This window comes from Geospiza fortis, unplaced genomic scaffold, assembly GCF_000277835.1.
Source record: "Geospiza fortis unplaced genomic scaffold, GeoFor_1.0 scaffold197, whole genome shotgun sequence".
Lineage (NCBI taxonomy): Eukaryota > Metazoa > Chordata > Aves > Passeriformes > Thraupidae > Geospiza > Geospiza fortis.
Window position 1 is genome coordinate 38,163 of NW_005054538.1, and position 19,825 is coordinate 57,987.

The 19,825-nt window shown below is 36.9% G+C and overlaps 1 protein-coding gene across 3 annotated transcripts in view; it reads left to right on the top strand.

Moving 5' to 3' along the window:
- Positions 1-19,825, top strand: part of GOLGA4 (golgin A4) — a 72,021-nt gene that overhangs the window by 29,495 nt on the left and 22,701 nt on the right. For all 3 annotated transcript variants that reach the window (XM_005429304.3, XM_031063877.1, XM_031063878.1), the window contains 7 exons: positions 405-592; positions 1,572-1,655; positions 2,452-2,599; positions 9,252-9,430; positions 10,447-10,578; positions 13,017-13,172; positions 15,745-19,823. In XM_005429304.3, coding sequence (XP_005429361.1) covers positions 405-592; positions 1,572-1,655; positions 2,452-2,599; positions 9,252-9,430; positions 10,447-10,578; positions 13,017-13,172; positions 15,745-19,823 — 4,966 coding nt within the window. The remainder of the gene's footprint in view (positions 1-404; positions 593-1,571; positions 1,656-2,451; positions 2,600-9,251; positions 9,431-10,446; positions 10,579-13,016; positions 13,173-15,744; positions 19,824-19,825) is intronic.

The following is a 19,825-nucleotide window of genomic DNA, read 5'->3' on the forward strand; positions in this document are numbered from 1 at the left end:
TCTGATGCCCAGCCTTGGGAAAGCAAGAATCTGTGTGCATGGCACTTGAGAGTTGTGATTTACTTTGCATCGCATTTTTTCTTACTCGTGCATATTCTGTTAGTAGCAGCAGGCAGGTTATAAATCATGATGACTTTTTAATTACTTAAAAAGCTTTGTTTATTAATAGCTTAATTTTGAAGCTCATAAAGTATGGGGTTTTGTAAGCTAACTTAGTGTTAAATACTCTTTACTACTCTGTATATGTGTGGAATATTTCTGGCACTTACAGGAGGAACTGGGAAGTTTTGCAGACTTCACACAACTTTCTTTAGAGACTTGTGAGTCCACGGCATTGTGAATGATTGCAGATCTGCATTTTGGAAGTGTCATGCATGTGGTAATGTTGGTACATTGTCTTATAGGGGATAATGAAGATTCTGTTAAAGCACTGGAAACTCTTAATCAGAGGGTGAAGCGCCAAGAGAACTTGCTGCAACGTTGTAAGGAGACTATTCGGTCACATAAGGAGTGCTGTGCCCAACTGACCAACGAGAAAGAGGCACTTCAAGAACAGCTGGAAGAGAGGCTTCAGGAGCTGGAAAAAATGAAGGTATGGAAAATGCTCTTAGCTTTATGGGTAACCATGAAAATACAGTAAGAACTCCAGTATTTCCAAAATTTATTGATAGGGCAGACCATGAAACAAATTTTCCCTGTACTTTTTTGGAGAAAAAGGTGCAAAACACATCTGGAATGAATACACTCAACAATTACTTTAGAGTGGTGAAGTAGGGTATGAAAACTTATTGTATAAATAACCATCAGAATGGTATTAGAAATAAGTAGTTGTGGGAAATTGGAGTGAGAAAAAGACTGTCTTAGCACAGAAGACAGAAGGTAAAGTAAGAAAAGTGGAGCAAAACTAAACCTTTAAGATATAGTGAATGAGGCATTAATTATGTAAATTAAGAGAAAGAAAATGAAGGCAGGGCAGTGGAGATCACAATATAGTGAACATAAGTGCAATCACAAAGCTAATAAATTAATACTTTGCTCAATTTTCCTTTTAAGGCCATTAATGATGAGTGTGGAGTGTAAGTAAGGTGGCTAATAGTAATGAAATCTGAAAATGTGCTAAGTATAGCTGTACTTAACTTTAGTTACAGAGATTAGATTCCCGTCTCTGTCTTCATCTCTGAGCACTAGCCTGGTTTGAAAAAGCTCTGAAAGACTTGAGTGTTTTAATGACATTTTCTAGAACACGGCTAGTAACAATCATTTATGTTGCATTGCTGAGATCCTCTTGTAAACCAAAATGCAGGTAATAGAGCAGAAATCTTAGACATATTTCTTATTTTACTTTACTAACTCAGACCTCTGGTGTGGAGGCTCTAACAAAGCCTTCAGATCTCTGAATTATTACAGAAGCCATAAGACAGCCTACCTCTGGGAGATGTAAAAGTAATTTAAAACTGCCCACTTCAGTTTCCCTTGATTGTGTTCTGTGTTCTTCCTCCAAGGCATAGTGCAGGGTCAGAGGCGAAGCTAAGCTGTTTGTCAACCAACTTGTGGTTGGGATCTTTTTTTAGGACCTTCACATGGCTGAGAAGACTAAACTGATTACACAGCTACGTGATGCAAAGAATTTGATTGAACAGCTAGAACAAGACAAGGTAACAAAGCTGTAGGTTTTGATGAAGATTGTTTAAAACACAAAATATCTGGTTCTTGGTATTAGAAGCTGGTTTTAGTGGTCTGATGGTTTCATCTATGTTTTAATAAACAAGTAATTTAAGCTACTTCAGAATTTTATTGTATATATATCATATGTCTGTTAAATTATACTTAATACTGCAACATTATATAGGATGAAGCAGATATACTGAATACATTCCTTGATGCCAATTCTAAAACAAACAAAGAAACCCCAAACACAAATAAAGATGAGATACAATTAAATTAATTTTAAAATAACCAGTAAAGTAACTGTGCTTTCAATAGACAATAAGGAGTTTCTCAGTTTTTCACTCCTTAAAAGTTTTTTAATCACAGTCTTGGTACCTGGAGGAACTTCTGGTGGTGTCATAAGTGACATGACTAACATTGTATGGTGTAATCTCAAAGGAGAAGTATGGACTCTACAATGCTTTTAGTTTGGGTTTGTTTACAGAATACATGTTTCAAAGGAAAGTGTCTGTACTAGAAGGAGGAAATTTTTGGATGGTCCATGTTTGCTGGAGTTCTTTTCAGCACTTGATAAATTTTGGATACTCTTAAAAATAATCCCTATTCTTATTTTCTTTTTGTTAGCATTTTCTGTTTTCTGACATAGAAAAATCCTATGATCTCTGGTCTCATAATAAGAGATTACAGTTTATTCCTGGCAAGGATTGTGCCCTGGCTTGAAATTGTTTCAGGTATATGTCTTATTTATTTGCTAGCTTTTTATCACAAGGACCTTTTCCATAGGGCATGGTAATTGCAGAGACAAAACGGCAAATGCATGAAACACTGGAAATTAAGGAGGAGGAGGTAGCCCAACTGCGTGCTCGAATCAAACAAATAACTACAAAAGGCGAGGAATTAAAAGAGCAGAAAGAAAAATCTGAAAGAGCTGGTAAGAATATACCTAGATTATTTGCTTTCACATTTGTACATCAGAAAGCTTCAGTGTGGTCTTTTTCTTCAGTTGTTTGGAATGAATATTAAGAGATGCTCTTTTTTCTGTTGTTCTACACATCACCTGTGGCATCATTGCTAACTTCACTTCTGGACAGCAGAGTATAGGGATGCTTTTGACTGATTTGTCTGTTACCAATAAAACTGGATTCAGGAAAGAAACTTCTGAAAGGCATCCTTGTTTGTACAGGAAAAAATTGATGGAGTCTTCTGGTCTAACTTAAGAAGAGAAACTTGCAAGTACCTATAAATTGTCATTATAATGCCACCAGGAATTCACATAGAAAACATAGCAGTGAGTGTGTAAGAATTTGTGAAGAAGTAAAAATATTATAACCATAGTAAGCATTTTCTTTCAATTATTTTAATGGAAGCATTTCTGATTTAAGTGAAACAGCAGTGATGATTCCTTTTGCCTCAGGCTTGTAACAGAGGAACATTTATGTAACTGTTATATGGTGTAGTTTGCTTTTTATGGAAATTAGGTAACATTATGTGTGCTTGGAGTTCTACTTTTGCATGAAATGAAGTTTAACCATTGTTTTTTAAACAGTGAAATTGTTTTGTACTACATCAGAATTCTTTTAGAATAATTTAATTTGTTCTCATGGGCATGCAAAGAAGCTCACTCTTTTGGCAGAAGCTCAGGTGTTACTTGGAATAAAATATTATACATATTTTCTTTGTCTAAAAAGCAATGAAGAGTTCAAACAATGCAGTTCATAGTGGTTTATTTTAAGTCTATATAGATTTAGATTAGAACTTGGAATTTTAAAGATTAATTTGGATATATCATTCTGTAATGCAGAAAACCAGCTGGAACATCCATCTTGTGAATGCAATAAACATTTTCATTAGGTGTCTTCCTCTCCTACCCTTTCAAGGTTGCGTGTATCTTTTTAGTTCTGGAAATTCATACTTCAAAAGTCAGTCAGTCCTACAGTGTATTTTTTTTTTGGTACTGGGAGACTAGAAAGCTCTTCATGATTAAGAAAAGAAGGTGAAGAATCTTTTAATACTTCTGTAGATATCAAGTTACTATCATAGTTGTATGCAATAGTGTTTCTTGAGGCAGGAGAAACAGTTATGAATTATTAATGTACTATCCACACACACTAATGAATGCAGTAATTTCTTCAAGTTTGCCTGGCCAGAAGCTGAAATCAGATTAGAGATGATTCTGTAGACAACTGGAAAACTTTCTGTTGTATTGAGAAGTAATTTAATTTGAATGAATGTTGTGTTGAGTACACTACACTTTTCTAGGGGGAGATTTGTGTGTTAAATGTGCTCCTTTTTAAACAAAAATTTTAAGTGCTTTGGTTGATTTTACAGTGCATAAGTGTCAACTTTACCTTTGAGTGTGTTTATTTATTATAGTCTTTTAAGCATGCATATATGTGTGTTGGAGCCCTTGGAAAATTAATTAACACTGCTTTTAAGACAGAATTGTAAGGTGACCTTTATTAGATTTTTCTATTATATCCTTGGCTTAATACGTTCCAAAAATATTGTAATCTACAATGTTAGTGTGGTTCAATGCAGTTGAACTAAATTATTTGAGAAAACCACCTTGCATACTAAGAGAGCCTGAAATTGCTTTTTAGGTCTCAACCTTTGAGTTGTAACGAATTTATGAATTGGGCAATTTCATGTATTTGAGGTCAACATTTAAAAGTTCTGGGTTTTGGATAGTTAATGTGAGGTGACTTTCACAGAACCACAGAATTGGTAAGGTTGGAATGGACCACAGTGTATCATCTGGTCCAACCTCCCTGCTCTGCTAGGATCATCATAAACCACATGGCACAGAACTGCATCTAGACTGTTAAATTCTAGACATCTTTTTCTATGTCATGGTTTAGTGAAGAACTGAAATCATGGAATGAAGCAGAAATGTTAATTTCATTTATGTTATAGTAAAATAAGGATAAGGATACAATTGAAATTTACTTTTGTAGTGCTGCTTGGAGACTAAAAATTGGTATAGATTTCCATGTCATCTTGCCTACTGTTACATCTCTGGCATTTTTCTTTGTAAATCAGGACTTTGGAATTGCTCCAGTGTTTGATTTAATGTGAATGCATTTTTGTGTAGTGAAATCATGAAAAGATATGTATGCTTATTTTTTGTTGTGTACAAAACAGTATAAAGTGTAATTTGGTCTCCTCAGTTCAGTTATTTTTCTTTTGGTAGTTAGAGGTACATTATGTTGAAATCTCTCAGAGCATCTTGTTTTTGTGCATCCACATATGCCAGTAAGTGAATCATGGTGCCTTTCCCAAGCCTTGTATGAACAGGACTGGGGTAAGGGCGCTGGTTTTTTTACATCACGCATTGGGTGCTTGAGCTGGGTTCTAAAAGTAAATTCTGTGCTTCTCAGGCACTTCTACTTGAGGTAACTGCAACACATTTCTTTTTTTACTTCAACAAAGATCTTTTTGGTATTTATAAATTTCTAGCTAAACTTAAGTTTTTTTCTCTTTAGATTACCTAGCCTAAGTACTTCATGACTTCTCAGGATGCAGATTACTGACTTACTAATAGTCTATGAGCAAACAAAGTCTTTAGAAAGGAAATCCTACTTATAGGCAGCATTTTTTTTGCAGGCTTAATTAACATATGCTTTGCACCTTTCTTCAGTGAAAAAAAGGCTTGGACTGCGCATTTAAAATCCTGCTTAGATGCACAAGTTAGCTGTAGGAATGATTTCAACCTTTTTTTTTTCCCAAAATTTGGACATGATGCCTGCTCTGAGCCCTCAGAAATTGAACGTGAATCTCTCCTTTGCCAGCTGGTATACAAAGCTGTTTTGCTTCCTTCACGGTGTTTAGCACTAGGAGGCACTCTAGACAAAGAGAAAAGGTGTGCAGCACCAGCAGTGGAAACCAGAAGGCTTTGCAGTGCAAAGTGTTACTCTGGGTGCGAGGAGTAAGGTGAAGGGAACCAAGACTGGTACTTTGGAGTGGTGTAGGTAAAGTAGTCAGCTGTCCACCCCATGTTGTATAAAAAACAGATTTGCAAACCTTGCACTCCTAAACTCTGCTCAGACTCATTTTTTGTGATTTACATACTGCACAGGAAAGTTTTCAATTTGTCTGGCTTTGTCACATGAATGGGGTTTTGGAAGACAAACCTGAGACCCTGTTGGTGTGCTTGTTTCTATTTCTGATTTGCTGATGTGCCTTTGTGAGACTTCATTCAACCAATACTTGGTTGAAAGATCTTCCCTGAACAGAGTTCTGCAGGCTGGAGAAGAATGCAGAGGCAGTGCCTTTACTCTCTACATTCAGAGTAGGTATATTTAAATAAAAACATGGACTTTATTTCATGTTTTGATACAGAGAATTAAAATCTCTCACAGATTAAGAGTAACAGTGATAATAGAGACCACATTCTGTCTGCTTGATGATAGTTTAGCCCTCTGCTGGTTTGAAATTTGGTTGTGTCCAGCTACACTAGAATTATCTACTTTGAATGAAAATATTCTGTTTTGCTTAAGGGCTAAATGTGCCTGAGAGGTGTATAATTTAACTTCTAGTGATCCAGCTGTGTTTCTGTGAAGTATTGCTTCTTTGTGCTTTCATACCCTCTTGGCTTTTTAACCATCAGCTTTTGTCTAGTTTTTGTATTAGCATCCTGCTTGTGATTATGGTGATGCAGCTTTTGTACTGCATGTTTCTCAGCTTTTGTACTGCATGTTTCTTCAATAGGATTGACTACTGAATTCCATATCAGTAGTCAATCCTATTGTGATCCTGGATCTTCTCTTTGGCTGATCTGTGGGCTATGGCAAATATATTCGCTTTCCTTTTGCAGAAGGAAAGAGAATACAAATGAAAATAAATGAAAACGAAAATAACATTTTCTGAAATGAAAATAACCTACATGATGCTCAGAACAAGAATCAGAAAATGTATATGGAAAAGTGAAATAACTCAATGTTCTACTTGCAGGCTTTAGTTTGAAGCTATACTTTGCAAAGATCCATAGGATGGGGTGGATTTTTGTTTTGTTTTATATTTTCGTTTGCTTGTTTGTTTCGGGTTTTGTTTGGTTTTGAAAAAAGATGATGCTGTAATACTGAATGACTTCACCAGTTTTGCTTGGCCTGCTTTTGTTAGGACTGAGAGGAGCATCAGGGAAGTCATTACCATTCTCCAAACAGTTTTGCATTATTCTACAATATTCATAATCAACTTGTGCCTGGTGTCACGGGTGGGGAGAACTTGAGTCCTGTAGATGGCATGTGGCAAAATGGTCTGTGAAGAACTGTGCAAAATAAGGAACTATAAGCCTTGTGCATGCTTGTATTACATTTTAGACTGTTTCTGCTTGAAACAGTCTCTAGTGATCTTAATTTTTTGTAATAGTTTTAGCATTTAAGCAGAACCAGAAGTGGAAGAGTGGATACAGTGGTCTTCTTTGGTATTGCCAGAATCAGTAACAGCCCCGTTTTGCCTTAAAACATGATTGTTGCTGTGAGTAGTCAGAAAAAGGCTTCCTCAAAAAACAAGAAAATTCCGTAGAAGGTCAGAATTTGGGTGAATCCAGTTGTATGGAATTAAGTTACTTGAAGACATATTTGCAGCACTGTCTCAAAAGTACAGACTGTGGTTAAAATCTTCAGTGTTTAATGTTGTCAAAAGATGTGGAATGGAAATTATTGCTCACTTCTCAAATACATGCTTGAATGTTATTAAAGATAACTTCAAAAAAAGCAAAGATTGCAATAACTGCTGTGAATGCCTACGAACTAATGATGAATCAAAACTAGAGATGTGAGAGTCTATTATTATTTTCTTTTGGGAACATAATTTATTGGAAGAAAGCTTAGCATATAAATAACACTTCAGAAGTTTGGTTTTTTTCTGTTGCCTTGCAAAATAGAGTCCCAGTAGTCCAGGGTATAATAGAATAATATACTTTTAGGGGCTTGTGCTCTCATACAGTCTTGATATTGGCTTTGTGATTTTGAATTTTACAGAGGTATTTTGCCAAAATTCTGTTATGCTAAGTACTAATGGAATAGTAGGATGTTCTGAGACTAATTTTTTCTAATAATGCTGTAGGGGTTTTCTGTTGCAGCAGGCAGAGATGGTAGAGTGCCGCAGCCTTCCCAGAGGAGCGTCTTTAAGAAGACATCCTGGGTGCACAGGCACATCTCGCTCCTGCCGAATGATTTCAGCTCTCGGGTGATTTCAGCCACGAGCGATGCAGAAGGAAGGGACGGAGTCTTCATATGGGGTTGCACGGAGGGTCTTTATTGAGCTCCTACCTTGAAGGGGTCCAGGGACAAAGAACTCTTTTAGGCAGAAGGAGCAGGGGTTTATATAGGGATAGCGAGGGGTGGGGCAGAACATCAGAACGATTGAGATGAGGGCACAGGGGCAGAACAAAGGGGAAGGGTCAATGGGATACACAGAATCAACATACAGCAACAATGCACTCTTGGGGAAGTCTTTTTCTTCGCCATGACCAGGGAGGTTGTTGCTTAAGGGTTGTCCCTCCAGCGGAGCATGGTAAGCTTTTCCCCAGCCGGTTTACCATCCTTCACAGTTTTCCACATTCATGATGCATTCAGGAAAAGAGATTTCCCTAATAATGATTGAACTCGAGTCTTGTGTAATTCTGTATAGACTCTGACATCAGCTGTAGTGAGTTTTAGGGGTATTGAATAAATAAACAAGCTCACAATACTGGAATTCATTTGCTTTCTTTTTATATCTAAATTATCATCTGTGAAGTGAATAAAGCATGTTAGACTACTTCTCCTTGGCATGAGATGAAGCTGTGGAATTATTGCTTTTATTTTGTAAATTAAAATGTGTTTCAGTGGATTTGTGCATCCTGAGGAAGAGTAAATAAATCTCAACACTGCAGCTTGAGTGTTCTTTTGAAACAACTTTCTTTTGAAACAACAGCTATTCAAGTTTTCTGGGAGCAAATCTTGACTTTTAATTTTTTTATTTTTACATTTTATTTGTGAAGTTAGAAGTGCCAGACAGTCAGCTACCACACTGATAGAAGTGTACATTAAATGTAAATAGTGAGATAATGAAATTAGCAAAGCCATCTCTGTGGACTCTATGAAACTATGAAACATAGTTTAAAGAAACGATTCTCTAGGTTTTACAGTTTGGAATTACTCTTAGGTATATAAAGTGCCTGATATTATATATTAGTGTTCTATTCAGGAGAAACTCTTCATGACCTGCGAATAACTGACTTGCATAATAGTCATTCTTCGTTTGTTTCTGTCTGCTTGTTTTAGTGTGAATTACCTTTCTTGGTGCAGCTATTTTCCGCTTCTTCAAAGTTTATTCAGCAGGTATAGGCAGAGGAGGAGTGTTACAGTTCATTCATTAATATGGTTTAAGCATTTTATAGTGATTTCAGGCAAAGAAATAGAAACTACAGGATGTATTGGAAGAAATTCACATCTATTTGTCAGTTCTCTTTCCTTTCTAGAAAATAAACATGTGAATTCTAGGTTAATTCTTAAATTCATTCTTCTCTTTTTGTGAAATTCTTCTATCAAAATGTATAGATATTTCTCAATTATCATATACTTTTTTTTTCTTCACAGCTTTTGAAGAGCTTGAGAAGGCTGTAAGTATTGCCCAAAAGACAGAGGAAGCCCGTAAAAAACTGCAAATAGAAATGGATGAAAAAATTAAAGCAGTAGAAAAGGCAAGTGAAGAAGAGAGAGTAAATCTTCAGCGGGAATTAACCAGAGTGAAACAAGAGGTGGTTGAGATTATGAAGGTAAAAACTATTTCAGTTAAGCCATTGTTGTAAAATACATCTGTATGACAGAACTCTGTTATAAAGCTTTTGCTAGTTAATAAAATCCATTAAAATTATTTTCTGTGATTAAAGATTTACTTAATGAAAAACCGAAAACTCTTCATAGATGTTTTTGCTTCAGCAATTTAAATCAGTTCATTAATGGCATGTAAAAATAAATAGTATTATTCATTGCTTCACAGTATTTAATAAAATTGTTTATTAAAAGTATACTTGAGACTTTAAACAGAGACAAGAAGACATTAATGGCAGGAAGCTCACACATCTCCACGTGGATTTTGGGTTTTAATCAATTTTAGCTTTTAATCTTTATCATAGTTGAGTATGTGTAAATGTTTAAGAACTTGTTGCCATATTGTTTGTGGGTTAAAAGTTTCTATAATTTGCTTTTTCTGGTGTTTTTAGTTAGGAATTGCTGGAATACTTCACATGCCTTACAAAGCTGTAAATTTGAACACCCTTAAGTTACAGTTCTTGTATTGATATCCACGATGGTATTAATTTTTCTAAGGGCATACACTGATGCTTTAAGGGGACCACTGACATGCTTCACATTATTCTTAAATGAAGCACATATGTAGGTTGTAGATAACTGTCTACACACAGTATCACCACTTGACTTTCTGGCTCATAAAACAAGAAAGCTGAGAAAGCTACAAAAACGTTCCTTTTCCAATGTGTTATCATGTTTGAACTGAAAACACAAAGTTTGCCTTGGAGAAGAGTCTTTAGAAACAACTATGTGTCTTTAGTACAACTATGAAAGACTTGAGAAGGAAAATGGATAACTTAAAGCTTGAGAATAAGAACTGTCAGGGCTTAAGCACTCTAAGTGATCATAACTTATTCAAAGGGAGCAAAGAGATGGTTCCGGTTTCTTCTGTCTGTCTGCACTATTTTCTTATTAAGAAAAAATAGAAAGTCTTTTGTTAGTTAATATTTTGAAATTAGTTTTTTCTGACTTTGATTCACAGAAATCTTCAGAGGAACGAGTTGCTGAACTAGAAAAAATCCATAAAAAAGAACTGGCTACCAAAGATCAGGAGTTAAATGAGAGATTACAGGCTCAAGAAAAGGTATTCCAGGAGAAGATGAAGGCAGCTCTTGTAAGTAAACCTAACACGCATAAAAAAACATTTCTCTAAGTGTGAGTTGGGATTAAAAGTCTTGAGTTGACACTATTCCACAGTGAGAGTCCTCCTGTGCTTAAAGATAGGAGTGCTTTCCGAAAGTCAAATAGCTCAGAGTCTTCAGGAACATGAAAATAAAGCAGCTGCAATGATCAAGACTGAGTAACTTACAGTAGTAATAGTAATGACTTAGTAATGATAACTTATCACTGTCAGTGCTCAGTAACAGCTGTATCTTGTGGAAACTATTTATTTTTTTGAAATTTTTTAGACTTGATTTTTAATATCTTTCTGTGGATCATTGGCAATCCGACCCAGGAACTAGAGTAAACGAAATACAAAAAATGAGGCTGTATGAAAAGTGTTTGTATAGTTATGTCTGGTTGTATTGTGTTATGTGAACAGGGTTAACTATTCATATTGTTTGACATCAGAAAAAGTATTTTCTTCGAGATCAGTCTGGGAAAAATTGTTGAAATTCTTTGCACTTTTTCATGAATTGTAATCCACTATAGATAATAATGTAATTTTGCCTAAATAGTTGATATATATGTAACATATATGTATATATATCATATGTATATATCTGTTACAAATAGCGGATTGGTTTTTGTGCCCCTCCATGATGGATAGTGACTCGGACTGAGAGACTTTGACAGCCCTCTCCTGAGTATATTTTTCTACCTGTTTCAGAGGTTACTTCCTTAATTGTAAGAAACAAGCTTAAAAATATCTTAGCAGTGGAATCAAGTGAGAACAGACTTTATTCCTGTCTTGGTTTACAAGACAGATGTCTGCTAGGGAAGGCAGAAAAAGCCTCCCTTGGAATGGAGAATGTAAACCCCCTCCCTCCAAATTTTTAGAATCGTGAAATTAAGGGGCTGTCAGGCAAAGATATGGAAGAGGACTAACAGTTCTTTACTGCTATGTGTAATAAAGCAAACAAACAACAACAACTTTGGCATTAACAACAAACAGAACCAGGGACCCAGCGACAGCCTTTTGGCTGCAGCACTTCCCCATTTTGGTGTCATTACGGTCACAGCCGGCAGGGGCGCTTTTGGCTCCCGGTGGACAGGGCAGGTGAGATGATTCCCCCATGGCTGCAGGGGGAGCTCCGGCACTGGCTCGGGGAGCTGATGGCAATGGCGGCTTTTGTCCGAAGATGGGAAGGAGTGGAAGAGAGGCTTTGCTTCACAAACCCTTGGGGCAGCCAGTTCCTGTGCCCCTAGCAGGACTCTCAGAAAGCAGCAAGCTGGGCCGGCAGGGGAGAGGGGCTCCCAGCCGGGCAGGGAGAGCTGAGCTCAGGATCCCGGGCACCTGAGCAGACAATGATAGGTGTCTTTTTTAGTGAGGTGGGTGTTAATAAGTTCAGTGGCTGTTCTCATGAGCAAAGACTCACCCCACGGCAGAAGAAGCTGCTCTGGGCCGGTCTCTAGCAGCAGCAGTGGAATTCCTTTCCCCAAAAGCAGTGTCTCTGACTGTCCTCCTCTAAAACTGAAACAGAGAGAGGGAGAGCTAGGAGCTGCACCCAGCCCCTTATCCCAGCCAGAAAGAAAACAAAACCTCCCAAAAAAACCAAAGGAGTTTCCCCCTCTCTGCCATCAGTTCTTATTAGCTACTCAATTGGAACAAAATTCCACAAATAACAAGGAAGGAACGGGGAAAAAAAACCCAAACCAAAACCCAACCCCCAACAACTCCTCTCAAATGTTATTCTCAATTAATAGTGGTAAACAAACCAAAATGGAAGGCTTGATTACATTATGTTTTTCATGCAAAGACAAGGCATGTGACAAATGGCTACTCACTTTTCATAAATTTAGAAAGGTTTATTAAACTTTATCAAAAATACAATGGCAGACTGAATAGAGAAAATGTTATGGTGCTGGGAGCAAAGGATTTTCCCCACCATGTGCTCACCCACACAATGGAGGTTTTGGCTTTTAACCCTTTAGCCCCTCCCAAAGTTCTGTCCATCGACTCCTTCACTGTCCAGTGGTGAAGTTTACTTCCTCAAATCCTGATTGGAGGTCAGATGTTGCCATAGTGACAAGCCGACCCTCCCACATGTCCCAACCCCGGCTGTCCCTTGATAACAGCGCAAGGGGGTAAAACATAACTATAAATCTATAAAACTTTTCTTAACCTATATACATGATACTTGTCTGTTAATTGTGAGAGTCAATCATCACATTACTCATCGATCACAAGGGGTTTCCAAGAAAAAAAAAGAAGCTATTTATTGCAGTTATGTTTTCACAAACTGAATACAAACTCCATTTGTTTTTGTGCAGAAAGTAAAGGTGATTGGGGTATGACTCCTATTAACTTGAAAATATCCTATCATAATGTTCTTGAAGGTGTGATGACTATATTTGTAGTTTATTGTTTAGTTGTTCTTCTTCATGCAGGAAAAAAATCAGAGTGAGTGCTTAAAAGTCCTTCAAGAGCAAGAACAGCAAGAATCCCTAGCCTTGGAAGAATTAGAGCTGCAGAAGAAAGCCATACAGTCTGAGTGTGACAAGAAAGTTGAGAAAATGCATCAAGAGTTAGAGACTTGTAGAACTGTGAGTAAAGATTCCAAAAGACTAAGCATTTGCAAGTATGTATTTAACTGTGACAAATTTACAAATGGTGATTTGTTGTGATTGGGTTTTGTGGGATTAAAGTGACAAAAGTTTAATATATCGCCATGCTATTCTGCAGCCCCTAGGTTTTTTTTTTTAAGACTAGGTGGCATGATGCCTTGAGAGGCTGATCTGGAACAGAGACCAGACAGAGCTAATAGAATGAAGTAGGTATTTATTAAAAGGCCTCAAAAAGATACGCCTTGGGCAGTACAAGAGCCTGGCCAGGGCTACACCCATGATGGACCCAAAATAGTCACTAGGTTTCACACTTTTATCCATTTGCATATTGGGGTTAATTGTCCAATTACAGCTTCAGATTATGAAGTCCATCCATCTTGTTTTCTCTCTTCAGTCCACTCTTGTTTATATTTTTTGGGCCTGAAACTTGTAACAGTTGTCCTTGATCTCAGACTGGAAAAGGATTGTCTTGTCTACCTACTCTGTGAAGAGAGCTTGCTAACACTTAAAATGAAGCTCAAAGCTATGCTAGGCAGCACAGAATCTGAAAATTATGAAAGCTAAAACTTAAGGCATCAGCAAAATATAGAAATACATTTGCTTTATAGCATTATGTGGGATATAAATATATATCCATTTATTTAATTTTTAGGTATGTTATAAAGCGGAGTTAAATTTCAGGCTCTTTAATTTCTGGGTACTGCTGCCTTACAAATGCTTATAAGGATACTTTAGCAAGTGTTACAAACGAGTGTTTGAGATCACTTTAGAAAATCAGCAGCAAGGGTATCAGTGAAAACCAGATTTAATATTAAGCAACAGCACAACAAAGTTTGTTGGCAAGATTCAATCTACTACTTAGAGGACAGTTAAAGCACACTAAGGAAGAACAAGCAACAACATAACCAAACGAAATCCAGGCAATCAAACAGAAATTAACTGAGAACTATATAGGGGGTGTGTGTGGGTGGATGTGTGGGTGTGTGTGTGTTTAGGTGAGTGTGACAAAAGGACAGTGAGAGCACAGATGAAAAGGAATATGGCCTAAAAGTTTAACAGCACTCAAACATAAGAGTACTTTTACTTAAATTATACCTTAAACCTAATGATTTAACAAAGGAATAACACTTAACTTATACCTAACTCAACTTACAACCTTACCTTAAGAGTTTAAGAGAGGAATAACATTTAACAGCATTTAACCTATAAATTAAAATTAGCAACTTTGCAAAGAAAACACTTAGCAGCATTCCACTTAGCTTATAACTCAATGACTTCACCTTACTACAGGTCTAACTTACGTAGATACCTAAGGTGCTTAAAAATCTAAGAAAGCAGCATTTCTCCTAGCTTTGCTATAGCATATGCTCATGTGCATGCACACAGACATAAACAGTTAGTGCCAGCAAGGTGCCTGTGAAAAATTCCCCTCGAAGGTAAGCAAAATACTCACTTTGGATGCCTTTGCACCTCCCCAGCAAGTGAAGGGTTGAGCCTTGAAGAGTGAGGATGTTGGCCCAGTATTCGTAATTTTTTTGTAGATCCTCCAAGTACAAAAATCTTGAGAGTGCACTAGTTCTGACAGGTGTCCCACTTAGAGGGAGATTGCTGGTTGCAACCTGTGTCAAGGAGAGCTCAAAGGGCCCCATTTTGGACTGGTGTTTATGGGATCACTAGAGTGTGGGCTTTAGTCATAACAATGTTTCATCGTGATCACAGTGGTGTTGGCACTTTCTTTGAAAGTGTGAGAACAGGGATATTATGCCATTCAGGCTAGAAAACTAGTTTCTGGTGCGGTTTGTAAGGAAAACTTGAGCTTGTTAGACAGCAGCAGTTCCTGGGAATAGACAGGGTTTTTGATAAGCTTGGGAAAAGGTGAGTCCAGATACTGTTTTTTCAAGGCCGAGGCCTAATGAGCATTTCTTAGATGTCAGTGCAGCCTGAGAGGAGGGGGGAGTGCACCACCACAGTAAGCAAAAAGATTTGCTTAAATTTTTACAGTGTCCTTTGCTTTATGTAATGAGTAAGACTGTATTTTCTGCTAATGCAAGTTTGTACATTATTCCACCACTCCCAGATATTTGTTTCAAAGTTTTGCCTAAAGAAACAATAAAGCTTCACAGCAGCATTTCCATGGGAGGTAGAATTATGATAAATCAGTAGGCACATACAAAACTCCATGAAGCTATTGTAAATTCCCTATATTTTTCATCCTATATGTTGGTACTTTAGTTTAAGAAGAAAATGTGAACATACTTCTCATAAATGTCACTACTTACTTTATTTGAATTAGTTACATTATTTTCAGGTTTTTGTGTGTATTTTCACTGCAGTGAGATAGCGAGTTTTTTATTAATTAGCTAACTCTCCATAATAGAAGTAAAAGTGAGAACAAACCAGATGAATTAAAGGCTTATTGAAGAAGTTGACATTCACTAAAAATAATGGAATAAGTAACCTGTAGTTATGTGAACCTGGTAAGATTTTTTTAAAATTAATCAAATTTTTACCTTTTGAATATTCATATTCTTTTAAAACTGTATTCTAACAGAGGATTCTTGAACTGGAAAGCTCTCTTGCAAAGTACTTGCAAGATGACAGAAAGCAATCAGAGGAATTAAATACTCTCATAGAGTCTGAAAAAACCCAGCACAGTAAGGAAATCAATGATATGGTTGAAAAACACAATAAAGAACTGGAGAATGTGAAACAGCAGCAAGAAAAGCTTTGGACAGAAAAACTTGAAATTTTAAAGCAACAACAAATAACTGAAATAGAAAAAATAAGAGAGAAACAACAACAAGAGATACAAACCATTTTGAAAGAGAAAGAAACAATTTTCTGTGCACACATAGAAGAGATGAATGAAAAAACATTAGAAAAACTGGATGTGAAACAAACAGAATTAGAAGCACTGTCTTCTGAGCTCTCAGAAGCACTAAAAATACGTCATGATTTAGAGCAAGAGCTCTCCGAATTAAATAATAAAGTGTGTGAAGCTAAGCAAGAATTGAAAGGAAAGTTGGAGGAAGAGAGGAAATGGCACAATGAAGTGATTGAAACAATGTTAAAAGAGCATGAAATGTCTATTCAAGGTGTTGAGAAGGTACTCAAAGAGGAACTCAACAAGCTCAAACAATCACTGGAGGAGAAGGACAGACATTTGGAGGAGTTAAAAGCACATGAACGGGAAATGAAGAAATCTGCAGAAAGATCTGAAGCTGAACTTGTCCAAGTGTCTGCAAAGCTAGAGGAGCAAAGAAGTGAAAATATACAGAAAGTAGCCACTCTAACACAGCAGTATGAATGTCAACTGAAGGACCTACAAAGAAAAGCTGATGAGATGAAGAGAAGTCTGACTGAGAAGGAAAATGAAATGGAGCACATGAAGAAGTTACAGAACAAGGAAGTGGAAGAGCTTGAACAGAAACTGTTAGCTGCAGAGGAGAGAATTAGTGCTTTACAAGGAGAGTATGAAAGTAAACTGAAATGTCAGGAGAAGAAGGTGGAGAAAATGAAACAGAAATCAAAAGATATGCAGGAAACTTTCAAAAATAAACTTGCTGAGCAGGAAGCTAAACTAAAAAAGGAGCTTGAAAACAAGCAGTTGGAATTCAGTCAGAAAGAGAGTGAATTCAATACTAAAATTTTGGAAATGGCACATGCCAGCTCATCTGGAATCAATGATGCAGTGTCAAAACTGGAATCTAATCAGAAAGAGCAACTAGACAGTCTTGCTGAGGACCACATAAGGAAATTGGAAGAAGTAACCCAAAGTTGGGAAAAGAAATTTAATCAGCAGATTGAAGAGCTCAAGGAACAACATGCTATGGAACTGCAAGTGAAAGAGCAGGAAGTTGGAGACCTGAAACAGAAGCTTTTCACCTTCAGTGCTGAAAAGGAGGACTCCAGAACAGAAATAATCCAACTGAGGGAAGAACGAGTGAAAAGGGAGGAATGCCTGAAGGAGTTGCAAGAACAGCTAAGGCAGTCAGTGGCTAAGGTGGGTGCTTTGTCAGATAAGGAAAGTGACATGAAAACACAGTTGAAAAAAATGGAAAGTGATCTTAAACAGTCCCTGAAACAGCAGACAGGACTTCAGGAACAACTCAGTAAACAGAAAGCTGTTGAAGAGAACGACAAGGCCACAATTACTGAGCTGGCTGATACAGTGAGAACCCTTGAAGAAAAACTCCAAACTGTGCAATCTTCTCAGTATAAAGATCATGAAAATTATGACCAAAAAATAGAGTCAATTCAGCTAAAAGAAACTGAGTTTAAAAGGTTGTCAGGAGAACTTACAGCCCAGTTAGATGCTTGGAAGAATGCTGAAGCTTCATTGCAAACCAAAGGCAATGAATTAATTGAAAGGTGTAGTGAAAAAATTGGCATAATAACATGTAAAATTGCAGACTGTGAGCGCCAAACTGCAAAGATTAAAGAAGCAATATTAATCAAAACAAGTAAGATAACTGAACTAGAAGCTCAGCTTAGGGAAATAACAGAGCATCATTCTGCTGCTACTACTTCTTTGCAAGAGTCAATTCAAGAACTGCAGAAGAAAGACAATTTAATTATGTCTATGAGAGCTGACATTGCAGGACTTGTAACAGAAAATAAACAATTGCAAAAAGAGGGAGGACATCAGCAGCAAGCAGCATCAGAGAAAGAAACTTGCATAACACAGCTGAGGAAAGAGTTATCTGAAAATATCAATGCTGTCACATCAATGAGGGAAGAACTCCAGGAAAAACAATCTGAAGTGTCTGCTCTCAACAAAACAGTTACTGACCTTAATGTTAGACTTGAAAGCACAGTAAGTTTAACAGAGAAGGAAGCAGCCATATCTCTGTTAAGCAAACAACATCAAGAGGATCGGTTGCAGTTGTTAAATCAAGTGGAAGAGTTATCATCCAGAGTTGAGATGCTGAGTCAAGAAAAAGCATCAGCTCTTGATCAGATAGATCATTGCATGGCCCAGTTGTCAGAGTGGAAGATGAAAGCACAAACCAAGTTTACACAAAATCATGATATTATCAAAGATTTGCAGAGCAAACTTGAATTAAGCAATACTGAAGCCACTAAGAAAGATGAAGAGCTAAATAAACTGAAGGAACAGCTGGCTAAACAAAGCAGGAATCTTGATAGTTTAAAAAGTGAATTGGAACAAAAGCAAAACAGAAGGGAAAAGGAAGAAAGTGAGTTAACCTCAAAGTTAAAAAAACAAGCAGCAAAAATTGCTGAACTAGAAAAAGATATTGCTCAGAGAACCTTAGAAAATGATTCCTTGGTAGAGGAACTTAAAAAGTGTAATGAGCAAAAAAACACAGAGAAGAAAGAAATAGCTTGCCAACTCCATCAGGCAGAGAAGGTGGCTTTTGAAAAGGAGAATAGATTTAAGAAGGCTGAAGAAAAAGTGCTTAATCTTGAGAAGCAAATAGATTCACTGAAAGCTGATTTTGAAGCAAAGGAGAAGGAATTTGATCAAATGAAGTCAGTGATACTTAAAAGGAAAGAGGAAGAACTGAAAGAATTAGCAGAGAGACTGAATGCAGAGAACAGCATTAAGCTGGCTGATCTGAAAAAGAAGGCAGAGCAAAAAATAGGTTCTATTAGAAAGCAGTTACTGTCTCAGATGGAAGAAAAGGAACAGCAATTTAAGCAAGATAGGGAAGATCAGTTAAGAAAGTTGGAGCAGAAAGTACTGGAGAGAGAAGCCAAAATTGAGTCCTTAGAAGAAAAACTTAAGTCAACAAGAGATTCTGTAGAATTAGAGAAGGAGATGCTGGAAAAAGTAGAGAGTGTAAAAGCTGCTGTAGAACAAGAAAAAAATAAGTTACTTGAGAGTGTCCAACAGACATACAAAGAAAAAATGCAAGTGTTACAGACGGACTTAACCGAAAAAGATGCATTATTACAGAAGTATGAGAAAGAACAGCGAGAGAATAATGACTGTCATCTAGAACTGCAAAACAAACAGAAAGAACTCATTAAAAAACTAGAATGTGTTGAGAAGAGCCATCAGGAAGAGCAGGTTAGGACCAAAAGTCTGAGGAAAGAACTTGAGGAGCAAACAAAAAAATATTCATTGTTAGTGGATGAGCATGCTTGTTGTGGCAGTGTTTTAGCAAGCAGTAGGGAAGAATTGAAAGTTAAGGAACAAAAATATCTTGATATGGAGAAGATAATTGGAGACTTAGAGAAAAAAATGCAGGAAAAGGAGGCAGTCAGTCAGTCTTTAGAACAGAAGATAAAAGAGTTAGAAAATAATATTGTGAAGGAAAATGAAGTGCTTAAGATTGAGATGGAAGATACTACTTTAAGATATGAAGAAAAGGTAAAATGTCTACAGCAGCAGTTGAGTGAAAAAAATGACAGTCTGAAAGCTTTTGAGGAAAATGCTGAAGAAAAGTCCAGATCTGTTTTGGAGCTGCAGAAGTTACTAGTGGATATGCAGAACCAGCAGAAGGACTTACAGACTAAACTAGAAGAGACTGAAGGGGAGAAACAGAAGCTATGCAAAGAGGTGAATAATCTTCGAAAAGACATACGTACTCTGCGAAAGGAACATCAGCAAGAGCTTGACATAGTAAAGAAGGAGTCATTAGAGGAAATGGAGCAAAAAATCAGGT